Source organism: Triticum urartu, chromosome 2, assembly GCF_003073215.2.
Source record: "Triticum urartu cultivar G1812 chromosome 2, Tu2.1, whole genome shotgun sequence".
NCBI lineage: Eukaryota > Viridiplantae > Streptophyta > Magnoliopsida > Poales > Poaceae > Triticum > Triticum urartu.
Genome location: NC_053023.1, coordinates 7,370,196 through 7,387,602, shown reverse-complemented (window position 1 = coordinate 7,387,602; position 17,407 = coordinate 7,370,196). Strand labels below are relative to the sequence as shown.

The window sequence follows — 17,407 nt, the reverse complement described above, 5'->3', positions numbered from 1 at the left end:
GGTAACAATGGATCCAACAGCATAATGATACCAAGCCTCATTATCGATGGCATATTTTCTAATCTTTCTAATCTTCAAGCGCATTTTCTCCATCTTGATCTTGTGATCATCGACGACATCGGCAACATGCAACTCCAATTCCATCTTCTCCCCCTCAATTCTTTTCAATTTTTCTTTCAAGTACTCGTTTTCTCTTTCAACTAAATTTAACCTCTCGGCAATAGGGTCGGTTGGAATTTCAGGTTCAGATACCTCCTAGAAAAAATTTCTATGTCAACTTGATGGGCATAATTTGTCCTAAACACGAAATGCAACTAGTTTTAAAAGAGAATATACATACCACATCCGAATCATAACAAGGACTAGGGCCGACGGGGACGGATATCAAAACCATGGCACTATATGTATAACAAACAACGTACGGGTAAGATAATTATACGAGTAACTATATATCCAAATCACACACATCAATTTTTATATAAAATTTCATGAACAAGAGGCTCACCACAAGGTGGTGCCGGCGACGGGACGGTGCGGGCGATCGACGGTGGCTACGATGGAGATTTAGAAGGCACTAAGTAAACCACACCTACATATGCAAACTAAGTGTTATTTTTGACCTCAAATTGCATATAAATCAAATACTAGCACATATATATATATCCTCCCAAATTACTAAACTCACAAATTAATCACTATATAAACCAATGCAAGAGCTAATCTAGCAATGAGATATGAAAGGACAAAGTTGCTAACCTTTGTGATCATTTGAATGGATGAGGGCCTTCAAATCTTGACAAATTTTGGGCAAATTTTGTGATGAACTTGAGAGGAAGAAGGGAAGAACAGAGGAGAGGGCCGGAGAGGGGAAAGGGGAAAGAACAGAGTGCTGGTGGACGAAGGGTTTATATAGTACGACCTTTAGTACCGGTTCGTGCCAAGAACCAGTACTAAAGGGGCTGGAGGGGCGCCTGTCTGACAACATCCTGCCACCACACTCATTAGTACCGGTTCGTGGCACGAACCGGTGCTAAAGGTTCGCCACGAACCGGTACTAATGAAAGCGGCCCGGCTAGCCGTTGGAACCGGCACTAATGTATACATTAGTGCCGGCTCAAATACAAACCGGCACTAATGTGCTTCACGATTGACCCTTTTTCTACTAGTGTAAGTACCTTTTATGGTCATCATAGCACTTTATTTGTGGCGTTACCAGTAACGCCGACCTTAATGTATCTTAAACCCTGCATAACTGAGGGCCGGAGGGGTCTGGCGAACTCTATATAAGCCACCCCCTCCTCAGTGTAAAGGGTTCGCACCCCTGTAATTCATACATACATAATCCAGTCGACCGCCTCCGGGCTCCGAGACGTAGGGCTGTTATTTCCTCCGAGAAGGGCCTGAACTCGTAAATCTCGTGTGTCTATAACTACTCCATAGATAGAATCTTGCCTCTCCATTCCTATCCCCCTACATTACTGTCAGACTTAGAATCACGACAGGACCCACCCGTCAGAGCTGTTGTGGTAGAAAAGTTAACACCGTTTATTTTAATTGTTATGATGGGTGAGGCCCACATCAACGTTCTTCCTCCTCCCCCCCCCCCTCTCTCTGGCATTGCAACAAACATCTTGTGTGCATGGGAGGGAAGCAGGTCAGCTCCGGTGATGAGCCCGCTGTGAAGACGCCCCCGCTGCTCCTGACTGAGGAAGATGGTCTACAGGACCTCCCGCACCTCATGTCGGAGTGGACGGTGGCGACAAACACTTGTCTTCCCGCAGATAGCTAATTAGCTATGGCCGGCTCGGTCGAATTCGCGCCGTTGTTGTCCACGCCGGTGAGAGGAGCGTTGCCGCCTCACCGCCTCCATCGCGGAACTCGAGCTCACCTAGGGATCCGGGGAAAGGTGGCGTCGGCACGTCGGCAAGCAGCTGGCTAGGATGCATCTCACGCGCCACTCGCCATGATGCATCTCGCAGGCCAGCAGCGCACCAGCCAAGCTAGCACACGAGCACCTGGATGCTTCCAGCAGCTTGTGTGCTAGCCTTGTGAGCAGGAGCAGTAGCAAAGTAGTTGCCGCTATCATCTTCTCGTCCTTGAGCTCGTCAGAAAAACCATGGCGGCAAGCTCCGCCGGAGACCGGTGAGCTCCGGTACAAAAATAAGAATAATAGGTCCAACAAGAAAGTAATAGAAACGACAAGCATATTTGCTGCCGGTGTATTCCAGGGAAACCAAAAAATTGGTGAAGTGCTAGATTAAGAAGGACCAAAGATTTGGTGCAAATTAAAGCATGCATGGAATCAGGCGTCGTTGTGCTATGTGTCGAGTAGCGCGTCGTGTGAAATAAGAAGCATGGTGTTTTGGCAATTGCCATAAATACTGCAAAACAAAGAATCATGTCAAACTGAAAGAAAACTCTAGCGATTTTCAATGAGCATGCACTAATGAATATATTTCATTAGGGCAATCAACAAAAGAATTTAGAATTGTGTAAAAAAAATCTAGACGCATGCCTTTAGGCTCATCAAATAACACAAAATGCTATACAAATAATGATGAGGCGGGTGGAGTAAAAGAGCACAACATCGGACATGGAGTTTGTGAGCTTGAGTCACACACATCCTTTGTTACAATAAAATCCAAAATATAATAAAAAGTTTCAAAAATCTATTTTTTTGTCAACAAACATTGATGTGTGTTTCACATGCGTGCAAAATTTTGCGATGGAATGATATTTGTGAAGGTCTCGGAGAAAAGCCAAAATGGATGCTCCAAAAAGACTGTTTCTGGAAGCATTCTGGAGCATCATTTTTTTGTGTGCCCAAACTTGCATGAATTCATTTTTATGGACGAGTTCATTTTTTTTTCCGCTGAGGTGTGGAAAGCTTCGATCTCGGATTTACAACTAGTAACCATCCACAAACTGCAAACCGATATTCTTAAAAAAAAAACTACAAACAGACAAGTCAATGTTACTGGGACGACATCGAGTTGCGATGCGCCAGCGGAGTGTCTAGGTTGTAATACAGTGTAGTGTCCCTCTAGTCATGCAGTATGATTGCTGCAACGAGGGTTCGTGTTGGACATGAATTGGGGATTGAAATGGTTGTAGATAAATTTCATTATATTTTTGAGATGAGAACAGGTACATTTCCTTTATTTATGGGTGAGTTCATTGTTTTTCAATAACTGAGTTCATTTCTGTCATGGCTTTTATTTTTTAGATTTTTTTGAGAGAATTCTTTTTAGATGATTTCTTTCCTCCACGCGGGCCCAACAACTCGAAAGTGCACCACGGCCCGCGGACACGAAGACAAAGGACCTGGTAATTTTTTTTATTAAAAAAAACCCCGGCAAAACCCTTAAACACTACAGTAGTCCATTTTCACGTTTTATTCACGTTTTAATTACACCAACGCAGCACGCTAAATACAAAAAAAGGTAGTACAAAAGAAAAGAAAAGAAAAAGAGCAGCGCATAGCCCTCTCCAGATCCAGCGTCGAGAGGTCGCCGCCGTCTGCCCTAGTACCGGCCGCCGACGCCTCAGTCCCGGCCGCCCCTGCCGCGCGTGGCCGGCCGCCGCCGTCCCCCCCGATTCACCAACACCAACACCAGCACCCACAGCCTTTGGCTTGAAGGTAAGATCTTGGGCGCTTCTCTCGATTCGTTGATCCGCCGCAATTCTTCGCCCTGTTTATGGATCGATTATGGATCGATCCGGAGCGGAGCCAGATTCTGGCTGCTCGGTGTCAGCGGCGCAGTCGCCGTAAAAAAATCGAGCGTGGAGGAGGAAGAGAGAGGTCGTCCTTGTGCGAGCCTGGATGCACCCATCATCGTAGATCTGAGGCCGCACATGGCGGTGATTCCTGGCTGGCGGAGGAAAGGTGCCATCTTCGCAGGGAGTCAGAGGCGTGGCAGTGGTTCCTTGGCTTCTCTGGACGGCGAGGCGCAGATGGATACGCAGAGCAGATGCGCAGCGGTTCCATTAATTGGGGCAATGGAGAGGGAGGGTCCTGGGGTGGTTCGGGGTCGGCAGGCAGGAGGCGGGAGGGAGAGATCAGGAGATGGGAGATGAGAATGGCAGGTTGTGGCATAAGTGGTGGTCGTGCCGTGAGAGTTTTTCTTCTCCTGTTTTTTCGCGGTTCGGAGAGGGGAGAGGGGGGTTTTCCTCCTCAACCTTTTTCTGCGTGGGAATCCGACGAGAGGAGGGGGAGGAGGTCGAATGAAAACGACGTCTGATTCTGCTTTAAAAGTAGAGATAATATTTCATGAATGTGGTATACACTACACAAAACTCATGTGAAACATACAAGAACAGTTGGGTACTCATATAGGAACAGTTTAATGCTCGAACACCGCAATAGTTTGGGTGATCCAAATTATTGGCCGTCATCCAAAGATGCACCCATGCACACGGTCAACAACCAATTTTTTGGTTGAGCTGCTGTAGGCTCCAATCCAAACAGCCTCTAATAATACCTGCCCTGCTTGTGCTTGGGTGGCTAGCTGTGTTCACAAGCGCTGCCTCACCGGCACGGCCCACAACCTGAAGCGTAGTGGCTGACAGCATTTCCATTCATGGACGGCCGGGGGCTTCCCTAGCTTAAGACCAGAAAGCTGCCTCCACAAAATACCTCCCTTTTTACTTAACTATCCAAGTGAGCTTTTGAGATTGTGTAATGATAATTCATGAGATTGAAAACTAGGCTGAGCAAGTGCAGAGCTATACCTTTGGGCACGGCGGGCTCATCCTATCTGGTGTGTGCTCGTGAGGAGGGCAGGATGGGCAGTACCACCTGCTCATTTCACCAGTACACTTAGGGGTCGTGTGGTAAGCGGAATAAAGGGTTGCAACTATGATAGCAACCCTGGGACAAGATACATAAGATGTTAGAACTCCAGTTGCGTCGTGATACCTGAGGGGGGGGGGGGTATTTTGTTGTGGTAGATAGTGAAGTCTCCTTATGACAGTAAGTAGTTCAAAAAATTAATTGTTGCTTAGTTCAAGTATATATGTTGCTAACCTTGTTTGCATCTGGAAATTAATAAAATGGCAATTGTGTAATTGATTCATCACTGGTTGATAATCTCCGTGGATAAATTAATGGTTGCACATCTTGATTCTAGTATATGGCAAGTTCTGACTTTTCATGAATTAATGACTCCCCACTTCAAATCTAATTTGCGCTGTTTGGTCACATCCTGATTCTAGAAACTAATTGAGTTGATCTATGTCTATTTAGCTGCTTTTAAGATATGGAACCATGTAAATATGGCAAATGATTTTCTTGTTATTAATAGTGAAAAGAGATTACTTGTATCTTCTTTATTTGACGCTGTTGCAAATTATGTACAGGGAGTCAGGTGCGGATTTCATTAATCTCGTCCGCAGACCAGATGTGCCCTCAGTTGTCTCCAGATGAGAAGCTTGCTTCTGAAGAAAGCCTCAAGTTGTACTGCAGACCAATTGAGTGGTACAATATTATTCAACATCGAGCTGCTAAAAATGTAAGTTTGTTTTTAAAATTCTGGCCTCATTTGACACGGATTGCATGTGCTCATTCACTCACACCCTTCACCATGTAAGTGATCACATAACAATGATGTCTCACTGACTTTTGCAGCCCACTTTCCTGCAAAGATGCCTTGATTACATGATAGAAGCAAGACGAAAAAAGAGGTATAGTACAAGCTTTGACTACAATCTATTTTAGGACATGTGTAAACTTAATATAATATTGTTCTGATTCAGATCCAAATATCAAACGATTAACTGTTCCATTTCAGATTTTATTTTCCCGGCATAGCAGAGTGAGGCTTCACTATTACTCCCTCCATTCCAAAATGTGTAGCGAATTTTGTTATTATTATGTACTTCTTTATCAGAGAAAACCATAAACACAAAAAAACTAGTACTTTGGAATATGAATCTAATGACATCAACTTTTTCAAAAAAAATATATATTAATTGTGCAGTTATTGGTCAAGGCTTGCCCTAATGGAACCTAATAGCCAATGTCTTTTGGGACGAAGGGGGTATGCAGTTTGCTGGTCCGTTTAGCTCTGTTGGAACCACACAGTGATGTACACATAATGTTACTGCCATAAGGATTGAATAAAATTGTAAATGCGCATGATCAAACCGTGGAATTGGTCTGATCGTAACTCAGTATGCCCTATAATTTGAAGAATGTGATGCACTTCATCATTAATGTTAGTGCTTGTCTAGTCATTTGGTAATCAATTTGATTGATTGCCCTTCATAATGACATGCCTGGGTTGGCTATATAACATTTCACACAAACATGATCATAAAATGTAGAGTAAACAATCACAATTAAGTTAGTGAAAAGTAGCATATATAGGGATCCAAGGATTTCAGAATGTTAAACTCCACCAGATTTTTGTATTACCCGTATTTGGTGCATTGCTGTACACATGGAAGAATTAATTAATATCAGCGCAAAGATAACTAAGGTGGAAAATATCATCTGATGTCTCGCTGATATGCCCCAGCCTGACATCCTCACGTAGGGAGATATTTTCAAATCGATGCATCTTTGAGATAATCGTGAGCTAATTGATAGCATATGACTATCCCACATCTATTGCAAGATTGTGACCATATTAATATTCTAGCAAATTAAACATGTAAAAGGTATTTGTTGTTCCATTCAATCAAGTATCATATATTTATAGATTATGGCAGCATGTACAACACAGTGAGCTTATTAGATGCGATACAAGCTGTAAGTCGAAATGTACACAGGTTATAAAATCTTGTACACAAAGTCGAGTATTATTTTTTCTCGGTGCGGCAATGTAGGACACAACTCAACAAGGAATAATCACTATATTGATATTGTATGGCAACTACTTTTAGTTAGCAATATTGGACATAGAGAGCTAGATGGTTTCTGCCCCTACATACACCAAAATGGTAGTGTGGCTAAACAAGGACCAAGAAATGGTAGCTTGATTGCTGCCCTACATACACCAAAATGGTAGCTGGGCTAAACAAGGCCCAAGAAATTTAGTTCTTAAATGTCTAATCTCTGTGATGCTACAAGTACTAACCACTATCGAAATTTAATATTATGTGTTACATCATGCAAATGCTGACCAGTGTTTGTGCTTATGGATGTAGGATTCAATTAACTGTATCACTCTCTCGAGGTACAAATACTGCATGTCGAGAACAGAATATCTTCCCTCTTTATGTTCTGTTAGCTACACCTACTAGTAACATTTCACTTGAAGAGGTAAGTCTACCTTTTCTTAGTTTCAATCGATATTTCGTACCAAATTATCTCTTATTATTGACAAAATGTTATGCACAGCACCCTCCCATATATCGATTCAGTCGGGCCTATTTTCTTACATCTTTTGGTGGATTTGGTAGTAAAGATCACACCAAAGCTACATTTGTAATTCCAGACATCGAGAATTTAGCATCCTCCAGAGCTTCCAACCTTAACATTATCATTATCAGCCGTGGTATGATGTGCATCATATGTGATTTCATGTGTTCTACAGTTCTCCACAACCATCACATTTTAATTTCCTTTAGTTTCAGCAGGACAAGTTGGAGAAGATATTGGTGAAAACAACTGCACCGGGGGCCATTTGGAACGATCTGCTCTCCAAAGTAAGCTTCTGGTTTCATTTTTTGAAAGATGTTAAATAGTTTCTAGAACAAGCGCAAGGTGCAGTTGTCTGTAAGACTTAGAAAATAGTACTTATTAATACATTTAGCTACACAACACATGTGTCAACTGGATTGAGGTACTCGCTAGCTGGCAACTTATATTGCTTATTCATGTGGTTGAAGATACAACTGTTCTCCCAAACTCCCAATTCTTGAATGGTATCAAGACCAATGGCCAAACTACGACTATCTCACAGTATATTTGAATCTAGTTTCACGTCTGTATTTTGGGCCAAACCATGAACCCTTGCAGCGACCTATCTCCAGGTGGTAAACAGCTGACAACAGTATGCCAAACCTTCTGTTGCGTAAAGATTAGTGTTACAGTTTTCTGTTTTAAAAGAATGATTAGTATCACAGTTATACTCGTAAACCAACACTAATAATTAACATAGATTCCTTTAATACATGGATAACTAGTGAACATAGTGGTGGTGTGCAAAGTATTGGCTATGTGTATGGCTGCCTTTATGTAGGAGATCCAAGAATAAATAACTTTAAACAGTGTTTGGTTAGATTTTTACAGGGGGTGATACTAAGCTCTCTGCATTATTACTTTAGATTATTTTCTTCTGCTTGGGGTGGATCCTTATTATCACATGTACCACTTCTAGCCATAACACATTTTCCTTCTAAAATAATTGTCAAGAACGCAGTTATGATTTGTAGGATTGTTGAGTGCAACTATTTACTAATTCATTTTGACAGAACTTGAAGGGAAATGTTTCTGGGGTAATATATCAATTAATTTACTTCGTTTGTCATTGGAGAATCATGCGTCAACTTTAAATTTGGGACATACCATGAAGTTAACTTCTACGGTTGAAATGAGACCAAGTTTCTTAGAGGTACTTTAATTGAACTTCTCCATATTATTAAGCTTGAATGTTCTTAGTTTATGTACCTTAACTTTTCTATAGTTGTTAACCATAGGATGGATTGTTAGCATAATCTTGATTAGTGTCAAGTCTGATTGGTGTCTAAGTTGTAGTTAAGTTAGTTTCCATTTATTAGGAATACATGGTCACGTGTAGTAGTAAAACAAGAGTTTGAGTAGTAGTAGGTTTAGGTTAGTCCATGTCACGTTTGGAAATCACTAGTCAGCTAGGATGTATATGTGGTAGTACAAGTAGGAGTCATAGTCGTGTAGTACTAGGCTAGCTGTACTAGGTTAGGCAGCCACTACTAGGCTATATATATATATACACGGTCAGAGCAACACCGTGAGATTTGCATTAAAGGGGTGAAAAGAGAAAAGAACTTAAGGGAAAAAGAAGGGCACGATACAGGCTCTTGGCTAAAAGTTCTCATGCGTGTGTATTTTGATGTGATCGATCCTGTGGGCAGAATTCCAACATGGATGTAGCACAATCCTTTGCAGCACCTGAAGTTTGAGACTGAATAAATTAGCTTAGCCACCTGTATTTGGATGATTTACGTGTCATGTACTTTTAGTTTTCTAGAATATTGTAGTGCTTGTCTTAATTAGAAATCACCTTCCTAAAGTTCTGGCAGTGAATTGCCACATCAGAAGTAGTGCACTTTGCATCTTTGGTAAGAGAACATGTTACAGGATTAATATTATCAGTAAAGTATGGAATCTGCAGTGTATGTAAGCTTAAGTGATTCTGCGAATCTGTTTTTTCTTCAGTTGTTCCTCTGATTTCACAATATGAATCGAGAGATTACTGGGATGTAGTGGAAATTAGTTGCTTCAGCTGTATGTTGACCTTACTTATATTTCCTTTTGTTATGTATGCAGAAAAAATTTCTTGAGCAAGACAATTGCTTGACATTTTGCTCTCACAAGGTTGATGCTACGGTAGGGATATCCTTGTACCTTTTTTGAGCGAATCTCCTACCTTTATTTATTGATCTACTCTCATTTCCATATTTATAAGGGACTAATAAGTGTTGTTATCTAGTGTGGCAATGGGTTATGTTGGAAACTGCCTATCAGTTGCTCCAGCAGCTTGTCTAAGTTTGTTATTTTGTTTCAGGGTTCATATAAACTCCAAGTTGGCATATCTGCTCAAGAGGCTGGTGCAAGAGACATCCGTGAAAATCCATATAGTAGTTACTCATACAGTGATGTCCCAACTCCGTCATTACCTCGTATAGTAAGGTAACACTAGTACATATCTAGCTAAACATAATAGTCGCTTGCCTTCCTTAGGTAGTTTTTCTCGAACATAAACTTGACCCATCACCACTAGCACTTGGGGAATTTTATTTCATTGAAGAAATGAGCCACACTGCAAAGCCTGCGCCTCGAATGCGGCTGGGTGAGCGTGCAGACTTGCGCTCTAGGGAACCGAGCACCGCTTGGTTCTCTTTCTTATGTAGTTTAGTTTGAAGGTATTCATTGATAGAAAAGCTCTGGCTCCACAATGCTGCATCCTTCTGTCTCCGCAGCTGTTTGACTGCAAGCCATGCTGTAAGCACTGTCGCACGCTGTCGCTGCCAGCACTGTCGCCACTGCATGCAAGCAAGACAACTGGTCTGCTGTCGCTGCTGAAAGCTTACCACTCCGCCGTTGTAAGAATATGTCGCTGCTCGTGCAAGTCTGTTGGCAATGGACGCGAGGTCTGCTGTCGGTGCTGCAAAACTAGAGACACATGCTCCAACATAACGGACACTGCTGCAAACCGAGCTCTGCTGCTGCAAGCGGCAGACGAACTTGTATGCCTGATGGCATTGCTGCTCAAGATGGCAACGGGGACGAAACCCACCGGGTTTTTCTTGCCCAAACCCTTCGGGCAAGCCTCTCCCCGTCACCATGCGCGCGACTAGTTTTTTTCCTGTCCCCTAAACCCGTCGGGTTTTCTAAACCCACGGGGAACCCGTCCCCACGAGCAATCAAGGAAAACAGAAGCATTTGAAAGAAAAACAAGAGCATATTACGGCAGAAAAAATCAGCATACTTAAGCAACAAACATAGTACATTTCAGCAGCAAAAAAATCAGCATATTACATCAGCAAAAATCAGCATATTACTCCAGGGCCTCGACACTGGGGGATTCAGCCACTCGGGCGCTGTGGCTTTGGGCCGCTTGCGTCAGGATGGATTCTTGCATGCTAATTTTTTTATTTTCACGGGTATTATCGGGTTTCGGGTTCGGGTAGTACTGAAACGGGTTTAAACCCGCGAAAAAATGCCGGGGTTTATAATGTACCCACTAGCAGTCCCCCTGGGATAGACAATCGCCCATCCTGGTCCCCTAATAGGGTAAAAACCCGCGGGGACGTGGTTTCGGGGCCCCATTGCCATCTTGAATTGCTGCTGTTGACAGCCTGGTGTAGTGGGTCCGGTGCTGCAAAATTGAAGCCTGAGGCTCCAACACGGTGGACACTGCTACTGCAAGCGGCAGACAGACCGCTACCAACGCTGGTAGTGCTGCTGCTGACGGCTTGGTGTTGTGAGTTGGGGTGCTGCAAAGGGGTGGTGCTCGATGCTGCATGCGGGGCAACCCGCCTGTGCCCCAAGTGTCATCATCACGCTGCCAGAAGGGGCACATACTGCCGCCATGCTGTGCTGTGAGTCGGTGCGGCTGTTGCGGAGTGCGGAGCTCGGGTAGTGGCGTAATATGAGCCACGACTGGTGACACGAGCATGCTGCCTTGCAACATGGGATTTCCTGCAGATGTTGTGTTGCTGCAGGCGGTTCGCTTCTTCGGTGGTGAGCACATCTTCTAATTCACGGCAGAGCAAGGCCAAGGCAAGGGGAGACGAGGTACATTGGAGAGATAGATGCTGTGAAAGGGCGAGGGAAGAGGGACGACCTAGTCATCAAAAAATCTGATGGCTCCCGACCCGGCTGATCCCTTCCCAGGACGATCAGCTAAATGACGCCTAGCACGGGGCTTTCTTGTTAAGTGTCCTTTAGATGAAAGGGAGGATCTCCCCAGCTCCCATTGTTATTAAAAGGAAGCTAATTCCTTGTCAAGTGTTAGTTTAGAATACGCGGAGTCGATCTTTTCACTTTGGCTGCTAACATAAAAATATATTTTGGTTTGTCGTGTTGATATGTCACTAGATCATTAGTATTTTTAGTGTTCTATCCTAAAATATAATTGAAGAAAGAAATGGCCATTGGTCGAAGGACATAATAGAGACATCTGTAATTCCACACGTGCAAAGCATATCTGTACAAAGGCAAAATGTAATAACTCCCTCCAATCCATATTAATTGTAGCGACAATTGATATAGACCGGAGGGAGTAATAATGTTGTAAACGCAACACATTTCCATCCAACTAGTAATCACACATGTGAAACACACATATCCATTACTACATATTAAGTTGAGCATACTTCATGGACAACAGAAAGTTCATCTTTATCATAGTTCAATTTATCAAACGATATTCTTAGACGACAAAATATCTGGAAATATCCTGGAATAAAATTTCCGAAAGCATTCCTACTGACCATTAGATTATTAGCATTGCTTCCATGAACCATACATGGCCATCTAAATATATGTGGAAAATGCACTTGATTCATAAATAGGTTGGAAATAACATCATCCTTGTGACCGTATTACGAAATGCAAGCTGTGCACAAAAAAAGATCAGTCCGATTTGATACATAAGGTACAGTACCGCAGACACTGGGATTTTCCAAATCACAGAATTAAATAGTGAAGCAAAATAAAGTTGTACAATCACTTTTTTCTATTCTGAAAATATTTCTGTAAAAGACTAAAATAATAATATAATTCATACAATGAAAAACACAAGTTTGTAGTTGTATCACACTAGAATCATATTACAGATAGGGAGCTCAGACTTGTATAGGAGGTCATTATCATATATTATGTGTCTCTGCTCCTGGGATAGATGACAAGACTGTTTAAGGGCGTAGCTATGGCATTTCAGTAAAGAATGAATTTTAAAATTGTTTTATAAGATACAATGGTTATTTACCCTGCAAGCATGCTCGTATTCGTCTTCAATAACATACATCTTCTGGGTGAACCAAGCTAGAGGATACACTGTCTGTCCTTCCTGGAAGGAACCAGTATACGCTGCTCATGACATTAGATAAGTGGTGGTGGAGCTGTGAATGAACTGAAGGATGAAACATAAAGCCGCATAGGCAGGCGATAAAAACAGAAAATTTGGCAACACATATGTGGTCGACACACAAAACATGCTCAGATCAGGATGTTTTGGATTAAACTCTCCTTGCTGTGTACTATTTCACAAACAAAATTGAGACGCTTCTCCCATCGAAGTTCTACTATACTGAGAAATACCCAATTGAACTACTGCAATGTAAAGGTAACGGGGAAGAAAAATAATTCTATTTTTCCCTGGATTTTCCTAACACATGATGCCTAACAGTGAGTGAAACATGCATATGTTCAGTGGCAGAGGGCGAACTCTTTAAGTATATTGTTTTGATGCAAAACCATACTAGAATAATAGTCAAACAATGCACATTAATATTTTCATGTGATCTTCAATGGAATAACCCATACAGTCAAAAGGTAGACATATTTAAATAGAGAAAAATATAAAAAATACCAATAATGACCAAGAAGCATCGTTGTCTTTGTCTGGCTTAAGAAGAAGGATACCAACAGATTTACGTACTGCCTCTGGAGCATTTAATCCAGTGACACCTCCCTTAGCAATGAAGTAGAAATAGTTCCAATTTGTATGCTGCATGAACTCGTATTGAAAGAAGTTTCTAATGATTTTCTGGGTGATATAAAATTCTGGAGTTTTTGGTTGGTCATCTTGATCACCTAGAAATAAAAATACATTCGGAAATGGGAGAGTATTGGAGAGATGCTCTACTAGGTAGAACCTTTCTACGCTGGTCCGAAATCTATATCAGTTTTACTCATTTGTCATCCAATGGTTAACATCACATTTAGCTCCCCAATGAGAGCTAATCACAATTGGCAAGCACTTGATAGCAGGAATATATTGAATATTATATTAAGAGAGATGTGAAAAATGTGTCCTCGGTAACATATCAAATATGTATGCATGTTTACGTACGAAACCTGACCACGAAAGTTTATGCTTCACAATTTAATTACTTGAGGAATTTAGTATGTTTCTACTGCTTAAAAAATATCCACGGATATTCAACTCTGTCATCATAACCAACAAACGAATAAAATGAAGCATAGATGAGGTATGTCTATGTATGAATGACATGTTTTGCATTACACAAAATGCATAATAATATTTGGAAGTAATGAACATTAAATCTCTCTACCACTAATAAATGTTATGCTCTTACACATGTTTTATGTTGTCTGCCAGCAGTGTCCATGATTAACCAACAACTAGGATGAATTTCTCGCTTTAGGAGGTTAAGTGCGAGCATGTTAAAATTCTATTGCTTGATTTTTCATAATACTAGTTCTATCATTGTGTTAGTCCTTGTGGTAAATGTACTTGTGCTGATCATGTTGCTAGTTTGTTCTTCCTCCATTTGTCCATCACGTAATAATGGCAGGATAAAAACTATACGGGTTTTATTAATAGGATTACTGCATAATTAAAGCTCAGTTTATAGGGTTTCAACTAAATTGTGAGTTAGTGGATGGAAGCTGTAGCTTTTTAAATTGTCATGGATGTGGGTGTGTAAAAGGGCAGGTAAAAATATCTCAACATGAAATAAATTCTATTAGTGCTTAGCATTTGGACTTGCGGTTTTGGCTAGCGAGGCAGGTTTATCTGGCTTGTGAGCCTGGCCTTTTTGTGGTCAGGATAGTCAGCCTAGAACCAAGTCTGGCTGATCTAGTGTTTCACTAGGGTTTATCAAGACACATTGCTCTAAGTTTCAGCTTTACAAACACATTTTTATTTGTTTATATTTCTGCAGATTAAGAGCTGGAAATGTGCATTTCAACTGCAAGTATTACAAAAATACTATGCAAAAGACTGAAGGTTCTTTCTTACACAACATTTGGGCTAGCGCATTTTTTCATTTTCATCGACATTTGTTAGCATCATATACTGACATTTTCCCTAGGTGCTCTTCATTTTCTCCTAGTGTAACTAACTAGATATGTTTGATTGTTAATAGTAACAATATCAATATGTATGCAATTGTAAATGAAATATTGCTAAGATTCTGTGGTAAACATGTTATTGGTTGAAAGCTTCTGATGTTTTATGGTGGTAAGTAATCTTATTAATTACTTTGTCCAATGAGTTATGGTGCCCTAGCAAGGTAAAAAATGTGGGGAAAATATTCAATATAGGAATATTAGGGTATCAATACAAAAGGAAGTAACATAGTGGAGAATTTATGCTGTTAATGGTTTTGAATATGATCCTAGAACTAAAGACGGGGACGATATTAATGGTTTTTTTAATCTGTCATCATGTTTTGAATGTTTATCATCGCAATGATCTTGTGTTAAATGCTTTGTGGTTACCTATGTGCAGTTTTGCATCACTGCATAACATTTGTTGCTGAAGTTAAATATTTTTGTTTAGTTCATGATTCTTATATTGATCCCTTCTTACCAGTCACTGAAGATTTTGCTTGCCCCTTTTGCTTCGTAAAGTGTGGAAGCTACAAGGTAAAATTTGAAGATAACTTGCATCTTGTTTATTTATTTGAATATTGCTTATTGCTGCTAAGGCTAGGGAGCCGTGTCATTTGCTACATTTGGGGTAAACCATTTTTTTTGTTATTTCACACTGCACATTTGTTATTTATTCAAATTTTGCTTTTTGCTGTCTTGTTCTTGGTGAGGAAATTTACATTATATTATTACTCTATCCACCCTTATTTATTTTGATGGGAACAGTTTTTATGGACTTTTTCTAAAGGCACATATCTGACGTTGTGATTCTTGTGATATATACTAGGGCCTGGGGTGTCACCTGAACTCATCACATGACCTATTCCACTTTGAGTTTTGGGTTCGTAAACTTCTAGAATTTTCATTCTAAAGTTATTTTTCAACATTGCCATAGTTTGATTTATGGTTTGTTCTTTTCATTAATGCAGATATCTGAAGAACGCCAGGCTGTTGATGTTAGTCTGAAGGCTGATGCATGGAGAATAGAGGTAAATTAGTGATAGAACTTCCAAAATTTTCTATTAATAAATGATAGATTTAGTAGCTGGGCCGGGCTGTTCTTATTTACCCCAGAGTTGTTTGAAGAATGTGCAGGATACTTGCAGAATCCGCATTGTGTATCGTTTTACATGCTTAGCATAGTAAATCTATAAATACTGCATATTGATTTAAATTGAAACATTTTGTTATTAGCATCTGGAACTAATAATCCCATTTATTTCTCAGCTTGGGCCTGAGGGAGTTGATCCAATACATCAAACATTTTCCTACTGGTATGCTATTTCTAAAGCAATTTGATCAGTTCAGTTAATTTATTTCTATTTGATTTTCCTAACTGTGTTTCATCATCAGCTCAAGGTTTAAGACTAGAAGGTCGGTAACCACATCTGCGAAAATAAGCCTTGACGATGGTACATTCTCATCTTATGAAACTTTAATTTCCCCTTTTCCTTTTTGGTAGCAGACTTACGGTTTCTCACTGTGGCATAACTACATTAAATTGGTAACGCCATATTACATTGAAAAATGGTAACACCGAAAGGCGGTGATGTTTCTATCCTTGTCTCCAGTCTGCTATATAATTTTATAATAATAGTTCAAATTTTGTTCCTGATGAAATCGGTTAGAGTTATGTATATTTAGCTGTGTATCCCTTTGTAATTTCTCCATTCTATAGAAGGGTTTTCTATGTTGGCCTAAGCCCACCTGAAAATACAAATTGAATATTTCTTATAACATGGTATATTAGAGTTTATGTCTTCTTTCGCACCTGCATCTTCTTATGACATGGTATATTAGGGCCATGTGTCCCTTTGTATTTCCCCCATTCTATAAAGGGTTTTCTGCATATATATACTGGTCTATGCCCACTGGGAAATGCAAGTTCTATATTTCCAAACATGATATTAATGCCTAGGTATTTTTCCGCACGTGCAACTCGTGCTAAGATCCCGTCGAGCTGCCGCCATCCTCTATTTTGCCACAGCTGCCGATTTCTTCTCTCGCCGTCACCATCTCTTTCTCGTGGCTGGTGCTGCTGCTAGCCCTGCTAGCGTCCGCCATTACTTCCGCCATCACCCATCTCCTTCAGGAATCAGCCCCATCTCCACACGCCGGCTGCTGGCCCTTCCGGCCTTCCCTCTGCCCACCGTTTCCGCCCTGCTGCCAGGAGGCCGCCACCACCCGATCCAGGAGGTCGCCGCCCCATGCCAGCTTGCTCCGTCGTCCGCCGCCTTGCTCCGCCTGTCCTGCGACTGCCGGCTTGTTCCGTCTCATTGCTGGCGCCCGCTCGTGCAGGTCTCCTAGGCGTCCCGTGAACTGCGGATTTTTATATACTGGCCTATGGCACCGGAAATACAAGTTGCATACTCCCTAACAAAATTAACCAGAAAATCTGATGCTTACTAATTCAGTTGATTTGGATCTCCAGTATTACTTTCAGAATTAAGAATGAGCTAGTTCTTGTTTGTTTGCTCACACCTACTAATTTTTATGCCTGAAATTTGGTCCTAGATTAATTCCCTTATCTGCTGTTTTTTTTCTCTGAAATTGCAGATATTTCTGTGGAACGTGCTTCTGTTGATCCTTCTCAAGCATCACCGACAGTATGAGGGAATACAAGGAAGTTATCTGTAG

At 41.1% G+C, this 17,407-nt stretch overlaps 1 protein-coding gene across 1 annotated transcript; it reads left to right on the top strand.

Annotated features, from left to right (window-relative positions):
• Positions 1-3,855: 3,855 nt before the first annotated feature.
• On the top strand, positions 3,856-17,407 carry LOC125534708 (polycomb group protein EMF2B-like). Its single transcript, XM_048697851.1, has 18 exons — positions 3,856-4,023; positions 4,709-4,760; positions 5,359-5,510; positions 5,627-5,682; positions 7,150-7,264; positions 7,343-7,499; positions 7,582-7,650; positions 8,419-8,558; positions 9,473-9,532; positions 9,711-9,835; positions 14,560-14,624; positions 15,213-15,265; positions 15,558-15,611; positions 15,700-15,759; positions 15,998-16,044; positions 16,124-16,182; positions 16,863-17,068; positions 17,327-17,407. The coding sequence occupies exons 1-18, from the start codon at positions 3,856-3,858 to the stop codon at positions 17,405-17,407; spliced, it is 1,719 nt and encodes a 572-aa protein (XP_048553808.1).

What these genes read in the sequence shown, in the direction of transcription:
- LOC125534708 (XM_048697851.1), top strand. Translation starts at nt 3,856, where the DNA reads ATGGCGGTGATTCCTGGCTGGCGGAGGAAAGGTGCCATCTTCGCAGGG. An exon ending in AGAGGGAGGGTCCTGGGGTG is followed by an intron (nt 4,024 to 4,708) that starts GTTCGGGGTCGG and finishes ATTGAAAACTAG; the next exon opens with GCTGAGCAAGTGCAGAGCTA. An exon ending in GGAACGATCTGCTCTCCAAA is followed by an intron (nt 7,651 to 8,418) that starts GTAAGCTTCTGG and finishes TCATTTTGACAG; the next exon opens with AACTTGAAGGGAAATGTTTC.